The sequence below is a fragment of the Diaphorina citri genome, unplaced genomic scaffold (assembly GCF_000475195.1).
Source record: "Diaphorina citri unplaced genomic scaffold, Diaci psyllid genome assembly version 1.1 scaffold781, whole genome shotgun sequence".
Classification (NCBI taxonomy): domain Eukaryota; kingdom Metazoa; phylum Arthropoda; class Insecta; order Hemiptera; family Psyllidae; genus Diaphorina; species Diaphorina citri.
This window is the reverse complement of record NW_007378214.1, coordinates 128,523-141,621: the sequence shown is the minus strand read 5'-3', so window position 1 is coordinate 141,621 and position 13,099 is coordinate 128,523. Positions and strand designations below refer to the sequence as shown.

The 13,099-nt window shown below is 35.7% G+C and overlaps 1 protein-coding gene across 1 annotated transcript in view; it reads right to left on the bottom strand.

The window, feature by feature from the left end:
- Positions 1 to 12,669: 12,669 nt before the first annotated feature.
- LOC113468588 (charged multivesicular body protein 5) overlaps positions 12,670 to 13,099 on the bottom strand; it is a gene marked incomplete at its 3' end in the record, with an annotated part of 2,482 nt that continues 2,052 nt past the window's right edge. The window contains exon 3 of the mRNA XM_026825612.1: positions 12,670 to 12,835. Coding sequence (XP_026681413.1) covers positions 12,670 to 12,835 — 166 coding nt within the window. The remainder of the gene's footprint in view (positions 12,836 to 13,099) is intronic.

Here is a 13,099-nt window from a genome sequence, read left to right as displayed (position 1 = left end):
GGTACTGGTGACCCTCGCATTAATCAATCTATCTGTCAACATTAGACCCAACTTCCAATCCTTGGCTTACTGAAACGCTTGGCACCCCATGTTTAGAGTTTTGACCATTTCATTTCTGAGCTCTTCATAAAGGGGGGGTCGTCCCGTCAGGAAACATAATTTGTTCCATGTCAAAAACAGAATGCACCCCTTTCTGTGTCTGGACAATCAAGTCCTCGGGGATGTCCAATAGACTGGCCCTTATTTTCGAAGTATTAAAAAGTAATGATTATCACTCGATTTATGGTTCCTTTTGGTCTAAAAAAAAATTGCTAAAAAGTTTCAGCTCGATCGGACATCGCTGTCGACATGCTCAACGGCCTTAAAGTTTTCCGGCACTTTGGTTATGCAATCCAGGGGCATTATGTGTTTTTTGCCCATATTTGAGGCTACAACTCCTCACCTATTGGTGTTAGGACTTTTTATAACAGAATAAAACTTGTTTTAAACAATGTTTGCTACTTAAAAAACATCAAAAGAACACAATAAATGCTAATTTAGATTAATTATTCGTACTATATGATATAGAAAACTTTTGGAAAAACTAAGAACAAACACGTTTGGTTGTGAAAATTAGGAGAAAAATGTTTACAAGATAAAACGCATAAAAAAGTTATGACCCTTTTAAATCTTGCATTCTTATTGGGACACCCTTTATGAAACTCAAGATCATGCAAACGGTTTATTCTTTTCCCCCAAAGTTCGACTTTAGGAGTGTTGAATTTTTTTTCCCTCCTTAATAAATTGAGTCCATCATTTTTGGTCTATTCCTGCGTTATTGCTGGTACTGGTGACCCTCGCATTAATCAATCTATCTGTCAACATTAGACCCAACTTCCAATCCTTGGCTTACTGAAACGCTTGGCACCCCATGTTTAGAGTTTTGACCATTTCATTTCTGAGAGAGCTCTTCATAAAGGGGAGTCGTCCCATCAGGAAACATAATTTGTTCCATGTCAAAAACAGAATGCACCCCTTTCTGTGTCTGGACGATCAAGTCCTCGGGGATGTCCAAGGCAGGGGATATGGGCAGCACCGTGTTCTAGGGAGAAGCAAGCAAATTACACTGATTAGAAATAATTAGTCATCATTTTATAAATTAGTGTGAACAATCGAGGTTATGACCACATGTTCCACTGTTATTACTCTCAGAGGGTTACAAAACATGGATGTTCTTTTTTATGATTAGAAATAATTAGTCATCATTTTATAAATTAGTGTGAACAATCGAGGTTATGACCACATGTTCCACTGTTACCACTCTCAGAGGGCTACCAAAACATGGATGTTCTTTTTTATTTTGCTGACTGCGTGCCTTGGTTAGTTCCTATCACCCAAGACGATACGAAGTCACGGTAGAATGCTCCTAGGTACCACGAGTGTGGTAGTGTGTACTATACAGATTACCCAATGACCACAAAGTACTGGAACGTTTGGATATTTAACAATTTATGATGATTCTGTTGTGATTCTCATGTCAAGTTAAAAGCAGGTCGAACTGCTTTTAGACCAACTTGTAGTTAGCTAAATTCCCTTTGAATAGCTAAGCTAAAAGCTAATAATTTTTACTTAGATTTGTAAGTAAGCTATAAAAAGTATTGTTTGTTTCCAGACTTTCGATACCTAAAACCGTTCAAAAAATGCCTAGGTACCACGAGTGTGGTAGTGTGTACTATACAGATTACCCAATGACCAAAAAGTACTGGAACGTTTGGATATTTAACAATTTATGATGATTCTGTTGTGATTCTCAAGTCAAGGTCAAACTGCTTTTAGACCAACTTGTAGTTAGCTAAATTCCCTATGAATAGCTAAGCTAAAAGCTAATAATTTTGACTTAGATTTGTAAGTAAGCTATAAAAAATATTGTTTGTTTCCAGACTTTCGTCTGTGTTTCCGGAAGTTTACACACACCCTGTATATTATCTAGGAATTGAACCCAGTCCATATTTTTGTTTTAATAATTTATTATTTTAATTTTACTATCTGACACGCAGCAGTAGTGGAATATAATATATGCTGAAAACACAAGAGAGACGCAGGAGGGGACGTCAGTAAGCGTGACAAAGTTGGTTCAGGTGTCTTAGGTGCCTGTGGCTTGTGGGATCACTCGTAGGGTAGGAAGTAGGAATATGCCTAATACCCTACGGAAGGGATATGCGTAACTATGTATACCTACTAGCGCACGAAGAATTGGAAGCAGCGAAATACTAGAAGCTTATGCCAATTTGCCAATTGCAGTCTCTTGTGCAAAGTTTTGCAACATATGCAAGCCAACAAAAACTTTGATAACGTCTAGAATGTATGGCAAGGTGTGAAATTATAATGTTCTAAAAATAGACCAATGAAATGACCAATAAGACTAAACGTTTAAAAATGTTCATTGATTTTAACTTTTAACAATACATGCAGAGTGCATAGCTTTACGATTTCTTGGGGACCCTAAAACCCAGGATATAAGACTATTGTAGATTCCAGTGCAAACTTTCATTTGGTTTCTTGTTTCATAAAAAAGGTGTGGGGTTTTCAATTTGAGTCCATGAACCATGGAATGTAAGTACAACCCCTTGATATGGATTTAATTTCTTTACGACACATTGCTAAAGAGCAAAACAACCACTTTTGGCTCTGACTATTAGATTAATAAATTACCTGGTGGAGTAGGTTGCAATAATCATAAAATAGATATTTTTATACCTCGACATGAATTAAATTAGTACCAATTCATTATTTCATTCAATATGATCATCAGATTTTATGAGATGGAACAAGTCAGAGATATTGATTCGATTTGGAATTTGATCCGCAGGGCGTCAAGCAGTTGCATAGAACCATACAAGTGGGAGGTAGGAGTGTGACAGCCCGTGCCTTCTATTACTTCGTTATGAAGAGAATGATCCACATTGGTCCATGACATCATGGCTTGAACTGTCCTCCTCGTTCAATATAAATGACCCACACTTGTATAAAATGAAAATATATACTTGGGGCTGTAGTTATGCTCATTGGGCTATTAACGAAATCGAAATCAAAGCTTCAGATAAAACTGTAACGGTAGAACACAATCGTCATTAAGATTGGTTACGGTACAACTGAATTAAGCTTAAATAGAGATCCCAATAATATATTTTTTCTTTGGACTTCCAAGTTGATGCTGATGCTAGTCTATAAAAACCGTCAACCTAGATAGGATTTGTAATAAGCGATAACTTTATTCCCGGTGATTGCTCTCTTGAGTTGGAATGGCTTGCTCTAGCTAGAGGCACAATAATAATTCATTATAACTAATGAAGATGGGTTCAAACTGTCCTGCTGGACATTATGAAAAATAGAAAAGAATTAGGTGGAATATAGACTAAGTTTATTAACCCATTAGTGCATAAAGTAGTATATTAAATTTAGAAGAGGGAACTAAGACCAAAGAACTCTGCTTCATGATTTCATGTTTATGTCAAGAGCAGTGAGCACCTTTCAGAACTCTATTCAACAATCCGCATTGAAGATTTAGGTCTGCTTTTTTTCCTGTGATCCAACAAGGTACAAACTTACACTAGGGCCACTAAAAGTCTACACTATAATCATGTGCTTATAGAAAGCAATCAACACTTACATACACATAAATTATGTTCTCTTTTATAGCTCGGTTTGGGATTGAAAAGGCTCGTGGGCATCCTCATTCTGAAGGTGATTTTCATAACCTGCATTGTTATTATTGTTGATATTGGAGCACAGGAAGTTCATCATTGAACGCTGCTCGTGTCTTCGATATATAAAAATCCATAAATTACCATCATCTTCGATCTGAAACGATGTTATTTATAGTCCTTGATGATTAGGACTATTAGGAGTATTCGAAACATTCCAAACCAATTGAGATCAAACTGAATTCGAATGTTGAATAAACGGCGATCCCTTTCTGCTAAAGAAGTCTATTTCCTATTTTCCTCACATTCTTCCAAAAGAGAAAAGACGACTTCAAAATACGAGATAGACAAAACTCGTAGATAGACAAAATCGTCGGTCCATCACTAAGATATTTTAAAATTTAGTTGTGTTTTATATTTATATGTTAATGCCTTTTAGACTTCCCATTTATGCTATAAATCTGTGCTCACAATTTTTTGTACGCTTGTGTTCATAAAGCTTTACAAATTATATTACACTGATGCAGTGATGCCGTCTTGCACTCTATCTAAACTGTACATCAATCTCATAACAGAATAGAAGATGCACAAGATTATGGTAAGCAGATGACACCACAGAACAGCTTCAGTAAATCATCACTCTTCTATTCGTACTGTTATTGCGTCAATTTATGCCAAAAACACTGAGAAAAGCTCTAATGTGTGCTTTGAAATGTTCACATATGATTATTATGAATCCATTACCTAGAAGACAATGTATCAAACAATAAATAAATAAAAATGGAAAGTTTCACTGCCCGCCATAAATTTCATCCACCTGACTTGGTTCCATGTCGTATAAGGGCAAACAATATTGGTACAGGTTTCTGATGTTGTGATTGGTTATATTGGTGTGGCAATTGTGGCATTGTCTGCTGAAGACTAGAGGTACAGGTACAGTACCGTTGCTTCCATCATATTAGAAGTCGATTGAATAGCATGACAATGTTGTGAAGGTGTGTATAATACATTGGAGCCTACAGAAAACAATTCAATTTTCCATGTAAGGCTGAATATCACGTTATAATTTAGAATTTGGAATATTATTAGGTTTATGAAGTGGGTACCTGAACAATATTGTACCAATAAATTCTAGTGTGCATCATTTCACCCTGCTGCACATCTTAGATTGTGCCTGAGAAAATTAGAAGTTTCGAGGTTCTAGCGTTTAGAAGTTAGAAGATAAAACTCATCAGCTCATCACAAACAAAGACACATACTGCCCTACAGACATTAGAAGTTTCGAGGTTCTAGCGTTTAGAAGTTAGAAGATAAAACTCATCAGCTCATCACAAACAAAGACACATACTGCCCTACAGACAAATTGACATGGATTTCCACTATCATCAGTCTCATCAGACAAGTTACATCTGGTAATCCGGATCAAAAACCATTGGACAGGTGGAACTGTAGGTGAAGTCATATCAAGTGTCAACAATATCCTAACACCATAAGCCACATCACGGTAATATTGAAACCACCTGACCATCATGTATTGTGGATGTGGGGAAACCTAACTTGCTCAATCAAGTGAGTAATTGTCCATAGTATCCGATGTCCACGATAAATACAAACATAGAGAAGTATCAGAAGTACCTGCTCTGAGCATAATATGCTGTGGGTATCCAATTTATCTGCATATCTACAGCATTGATATGACACATTGATATCCCTAACAGAGTAATCTAATCGTCCATGATTACCAGTTTACTGGATATACGAATATTACAGTAATGTTTTTTATCGGGGCATTTTATTCAGGTGGATTTTACCAGATCCTCAACCCTCGAGACCTCGAGAGATCAAAATGGACTCAGTGACTCAGTTTGTTTCACCAATAGGTCCTCCAAAACTGTATCTGTGTGCAGATCACAGAGCATGATGTCTGAGGACAAGAACTGAAAATAAAATACGACTTCAGCGTTTTTCCTGGAAATGGGAGAAAGAAGAAAATATATTCTTGCATGAAAGGTTAAATGGTGGAACTTTACTGAGCGTCCACATGAGTGCTTGACCGAAACCATCGTCACAGGGAACTGAATAAGAGTCTTGCATTATACATTAGGGATACATGCCAATGAATTATGAACTCACACAAATCTCGTCCCCATATCTAACATGACCTATATCTATACCGATATTGATCTGACTATGGCGCCTAGGAATGTACGTCAGCTGAAATTAAGATGGGAAAAACAATAAGGAAAACCTAAAGCGAGGCAAGAATTTGTCCTTTGTCCTAGATTTCCACATGACGAAACTTTACAGCGTTTTCCGAATGTTTGGAGCTTGGAAATTCATTAATTTAGCAATTTCGTTCTCTTAAGGAGTTTAAATTATGCGGGAGAGAAAAAAAAAGTACGGTGCCCATTCATATTTATCTTTTTTCCTGCAAATCATATTTATCTTTCTTTCATTGTTTAATTTATTCGCTAGCATATTTCATTCCTATTAGTGGTGGATGAAGGAGAGCACTTCCGTTACGTTTTCAATTAAAATGAAACCCTCTCAGCAAGTGCTTTTCATTTCTTACAGTTATCTCTCCACCCTAAGATGCAGTCTTCCCCCTCTAAAATAAATAAGAACAACGTTCCGAGTAGGAATCTTAAGATCTTAAGAGCAAAATAAATCAACATTTCCTTGCAGACGGCTTTCCTTGATGGAAGATTTATTTAAATGCCATTAGGAAAAAAAGCCCAGACAAAACTGGATGCATATAGCAATAAAAACTTTGGATTCGTTGTTTTTATATCATTGAATTCATATACATACGTACATCATACGAACGATAGGTACTTTCCAAGTTTTTGCAATGACGAACCATCTTAATCGAAATTTCCTTTATAAGGGGTAAATTTAATTTTAAACTTTTATTTGGTTCAGTCGAAAAAAAATTCAGAGAATTCAGTAGACTTGTTTCGGCAAGAGACAAAACGAGAAGATACATAAAAGAGATAAAACGTTAAATAAATTAATGATACGGTGCGAGGGCTTGAAAAAGCTTAGCTACACCTTACGCAGACATAACTGAACAAGCTCACGGAGCTTTAGATAAAAACAACTCAATAAATCCTCAGCGTAAACCCCCGTGCTAATCTTGGGCAGGGTTGCAAGGGTGATACCATTGTTTAGTTTATTCGCTAGCATATTTCATTCCTATTAGTGGTGGATGAAGGAGAGCACTTCCGTTACGTTTTCAATTAAAATGAAACCCTCTCAGCAAGTGCTTTTCATTTCTTACAGTTATCTCTCCACCCTAAGATGCAGTCTTCCCCCTCTAAAATAAATAAGAACAACGTTCCGAGTAGGAATCTTAAGATCTTAAGAGCAAAATAAATCAACATTTCCTTGCAGACGGCTTTCCCCACATGACGAAACTTTACAGCGTTTTCCGAATGTTTGGAGCTTGGAAATTCATTAATTTAGCAATTTCGTTCTCTTAAGGAGTTTAATTTATGCGAGAGAAAAAAAGTACGGTGCCCATTCATATTTATCTTTGTTCCTGCAAATCATATTTATCTTTCTTTCATTGTTTAATTTATTCGCTAGCATATTTCATTCCTATTAGTGGTGGATGAAGGAGAGCACTTCCGTTACGTTTTCAATTAAAATGAAACCCTCTCAGCAAGTGCTTTTCATTTCTTACAGTTATCTCTCCACCCTAAGATGCAGTCTTCCCCCTCTAAAATAAATAAGAACAACGTTCCGAGTAGGAATCTTAAGATCTTAAGAGCAAAATAAATCAACATTTCCTTGCAGACGGCTTTCCTTGATGGAAGATTTATTTAAATGCCATTAGGAAAAAAAGCCCAGACAAAACTGGATGCATATAGCAATAAAAACTTTGAATTCGTTGTTTTTATATCAGAAACATTATACGATAGGTATGTGCTTTCCGAGTTTCTGCAATGGCAAACCATTGAAACCATCTTATCGAACTTTCCTTTATAAGGGGGAAATTTAATTTTAAACTTTTATTTAGTTTAGTTGAAAAAACTAGAGAATTCAGTAGACTTGCTTCGGCAAGAGACAAAATGAGAAGATAAATAAAAGACACAAAAACGTTAAATAAATAAATGATACGGTGCGAGGGCTTAAAAAAGCTTAGCTACACCTTACGCAGACATAACTGAACAAGCTCACGGAGCTTTAGATAAAAACAACTCAATAAATCCTCAGCGTAAACCCCCGTGCTAATCTTGGGCAGGGTTGCAAGGGTGATACAAGCTGGGGGTGAGAAAGACAAGGAAATAATTGGATTTTAATGGAAAAACGACATTTAGCTAATAGGAAACAGAGCTGTTGTGAAAATATGCGATGCTACCTTGTTAAATCTACGTCCCGAGATAATTGGAAAAAGTTTCCAATGGAGAATGGATGCAACACTTTCGGCAGGGGTAAAGAAAGACAAGAGATAGACAGGCGGGATCAAATGAGAAAAGAAAAAGAAAAGAAGAAAACTCTCGATAAAGTTACAATAGAATGAAAAAAGACGAAGGAAGGAAACAAACGAGATAAAGATAACATGAAAGAAAAGGGGGAATATCGAACTCGATGAAAAAGTTGATTTGAAAGATGTCATCACTAGTTTAAACATCGAATTCCGATTACCTCAATATAGCAAACATAACAGAAGATACGCTCATTGACATAGATAATTATAAAAGTCAGAGTATCCTTATCAAAACACACATGCTATCTTGACTAACACAAATGATGATGGGTATATTTCAGACCAATGTAAATTCTACTACATTCTCAAAACACGTGTCAAAGTAATAGAAACTGTATTAGGTACAGCTCTACAACTGTACATGCACTATTCAATATTGATCCCATTGATATGAATATAATATGTACATTGATACAGTTAACCCAAATGACTGGGCTACCAATCCTAAAATTATAAATCTGAACTGCTATGGAGGTGTGTATTATTAAGATAGCTATGATACATAAAAATTAATTGGAATGTCAAAGAAAAATTAATTGGAATATCATCGAAACCTGCAACATTGTCCTGCTGGGTGGAAATCCATATTTGTGAACAAGTGCATATCAGGAGATGCGATTCATTGTTTCTGTCTCCAAGGGTGCTCTGTCCTTACGTCTTGTCAAAGAGCTACGTCAGACACAGTAAGTATGTACTTTATATGTACACAAAGAACCAAGGGCTTTTGTAGTAGCATTCATTAATGTTGTTTCACGTTGCTTTCAGACAAAATTGCATCATGAGTGACGCAGAGTCATGCAACTTTAGCTGACAAAGAATGGCAAATATTACAACAATGCTATACAGAGAACTATGTTCAGTAAATTTACAACGTATCAATACAATACCTAAGCAAACGTTTTTAATTACACTGACGTTGTACGTTAAGTACTGAAGAACACATAAGTGCTTTGAAAGGCAATATTGTAAATTGTAAGCACTTACATCTTGCATTTTAACATGTTTCATCTAATTGAAATGGAACATCATGAACATGAGTCCTTGAATTTAACATCGAATTCCAGAATATTGGCGGCAACGAATGGAGATATGTGATGGAAAACTGAGGCCACAGATCAGTGAGATTCCAATGATACACACCTAGTATGTTAACCTACCTTGACAATTGATGAGCCAAACTCTAAAACGACTGAACTTGGGAAAATGGAACTATTAAAGAATTGTGTGAAGAATCTTGTCACTCCTGCCACTCTAGAAAGCAAAGAAACACTTACCAAAGATTTGAATTAATTTCTCATCATTTTCATACTTAAAGAAAATACTGCTCCAAACAACTCACCTGAAATCAGAGAGAACAACAAAAATATTATCAAACACTGAAAGTCTTCAAAAGTTAATCAATGCTAGGAATATAAAAAAGTATAGGGGTAATGAAACAAAAACCATTTTCTAAACATTCATTCATTTCAAACAATTCTGTGTAAAAGTAATTGAGTTTAATCTTGAGGTCTCATTGAACTTAAAACCACAGCCACAATAATACGAGTAACAAAACACTGAAAACTGGTTTACTCTCGGCACAAAGACTATAGGAGTATGTTCTATGTTCATTGACTCTTGATACTTTACTCACTTCTTTACTGTCCGAATAATCTCATTATTTACCATGTTCATGTACTCGTACATATGTAACGTTTCAAGTCTTCAGGATCCAGAATTCAGAATCTAAAGAATAACTCCTAATAATGTGATTCATTCTGTTAAGTTCGATTTTACTGAGTTATCATCTTGGTTGTTAGCAACCCCATGAATAAAACACAACAGAACAGCTTCAGTAAATCATCACTCTTCTATTCGTACTGTTATTGCGTCAATTTATGCCAAAAACACTGAGAAAAGCTCTGATGTGTGCTTTGAAATGTTCACATATGATTATTATGAATCCATTACCTAGAAGACAATACTGATCCTATTGAACACATAAGTGCATAGAAGATCATAGACCATAATCACAGCAATGGAATACACCGCAATTCACAGACACTCCATATACATATGTAGGATATACGATAGTCAAACTAATTGAGCCGTTATTAGCATTCGACATACAGGGTTCTTCAAATTGTATATCTACCAGAGACATTTGAAGAGTCAGAGGTTCCTGTTGGAATTCTTCTGACCTTTTCAATCAGGTCATGGCGTTTCAATCGCAAACTCCTAGTTCCCGTTACACTACACTTCCACTTATTAACGCAACACGGAGAATGGAGACGTCACATGGATGGAGAATATACATATAGATTTGGATACCTCCTATAGTTCCTATATACAAAATTTTTCCCTTGCATTTCCTGAATTCTCAAGAACAGTCCTGAATCACAACTTTCTGAAGACAAATAAATAATTGATTGTCAAAACTGAATTCATTTCTGTCTGTATAGCTTTCTAGCCCTCCTTCACGGTATGTCTTGAACGTTTGGAAAGAGGGGTTGAATTTCGTATGGGGGGGCTTTCGTGCATTTTTCTGTGAAAATAAGAGAGGCGGGCATTTTCCACTTGAATTTCATTTCGCTTTCTGCACCCCACCAATGAATAATACATTGGAGCCTACAGAAAACAATTCAATTTTCCATGTAAGGCTGAATATCACGTTATAATTTAGAATTTGGAATATTATTAGGTATGAAGTGGGTACCTGAACAATATTGTACCAATAAATTCTAGTGTGCATCATTTCCCCCTGCTGCATATATTAGATTGTGCCTGAGAAAATTAGAAGTTTCGAGGTTCTAGCGTTAAGAAGTTAGAAGATAAAACTCATCAGCTCATCACAAACAAAGACACATACTGCCCTACAGACAAATTGATATGGATTTCCACTATCATCAGTCTCATCAGACAAGTTACATCTGGTAATCCGGATCAAAAACCATTGGACAGGTGAAGTCATATCAAGTGTCAACAATATCCTAACACCATAAGCCACATCACGGTAATATTGAAACCACCTGACCATCATGTATTGTGGATGTGGGGAAACCTAACCTGCTCAATCAAGTGAGTAATTGTCCATAGTATCCGATGTCCACGATAAATACAAACATAGAGAAGTATCAGAAATACCTGCTCTGAGCATAATATGCTGTGGGTATCCAATTTATCTGCATATCTACAGTATTGATATGACACATTGATATCCCTAACAGAGTAATCTAATCGTCCATGATTACCAGTTTACTGGATATACGAATATTACAGTAATGTTTTTTTATCGGGGCATTTTATTCAGGTGGATTTTAACAGATCCTCAACCCTCGAGGCCTTAAGAGATCAAAATGGACTCAGTTTGTTTCACCAATAGGTCCCCCAAAACTGTATCTATGTGCAGATCACAGGGCATGATGTCTAAGGACAAGAACTGAAAATGAAATACGACTTCAGCGTTTTTCCTGGAAATGGGAGAAAGAAGAAAATATTTTCTTGCATGAAAGATTAAATGTACAATCCATGTTTATGCTGATGATGTCATAGGTTATTTCCATGAATCATGTTCATTCATCCAAATCTATGTTATTCATCCATTCATCTCAGGATTCTGAGGTAACAAATATGTGTAAGAATAGAGACAGAGTAGTGTTAACCATGCCTACGAGTATGTATTTAAGTTACTAAGAAATTTGAAAACTCACTAATTCACTATTTTCATTTATTAAAAAAAGATTTCTCATTTTGTTCTGGTATTGGCACCATATTATTGTCAAAATATTAAGTTTCATTTCCTGATTGACAGTTATTTTCATTATTGATTTGAATCTGGTTTTGCCTGTTTTGTGTTGTCTTGTCAGGTCAAGTTCAGTTCATATTGATGGCCGACGTTGATTTTTGGTGTGAATAAATAATGATTCTATACTCCAATTTTGATGGTGTCTATCTTCCCAGTATTCTATCCTTTTCGGACTTTTATTAAATTTCTGCTAAGACCTACGACTAGGACTATGAATAAAATGTGATTTTAAAATCATTCTCTTCGAAACCTGTGTACTTCACATGTCTAGTTTACAGTCAGTTGTGTTCGCGTTATAATCCCCAGTATTTTCTGAGCCTAATGAATATGTTTCCGATAAAATCGTCATCATTATCATCTGATAATTCTGAGACATGTGTGTTGAGTTGGAGTTCTAATGTAGTAAGAAAAGATCACTTTGAAAATAGAACATTGGAACGAATTTATTTTGTGTAGACTCACCAGAGTGAAAATCAAGACTGAGGATTGAATCAATTCACTCTAGCCAATATTGGATATTGGAAAACCGAAATACACTGGTTCGAAACCACCATCATACACAACAAAATGATAACAATTTTGGTGTAGAAAATAAACATTCTAAGTATTTGACATCAAAACTTTTCAAAATGTGAAGTGCTAAGATGCAAACTTCTTTTTTTCTCAGGAATATGCAAAAACTCTCGTATGTATAATATGATGATACTTACCTCAATTTGATCAATGTTAATCTTTCCAAACTCTTTCTTCATCTGCTTCAGCCCATCCTTCATGGCAATGACAGTTTGCTGAGTGTCTTTCAATGATTGTATACCGAAATTAGCCTGGTCTAAATTGAACGCTTGATTTCTTAGGTTTTCTGCCTGGGACTCATACCTGTAAAGAAAAGGTTTTATTCAATGAGAGCCCAACAAATGTCAAGTTTTGAGTGGAACAGCATTGAAGTTTTTGATTTACATTAAAAAAATTTGGGTAATTATTCAGAAGCCACAACAATGAAAAAAAAGCTCCTTTTGCCATTTACCCTAATAACACTGGTCACTGTTCATTTGTGACAGCTCCTTCATGTAGCAATTTTCCATTAACATAACTTCTGAACAAGTACCAAATATTGATATGATTTTACAATAACTTGAGTAA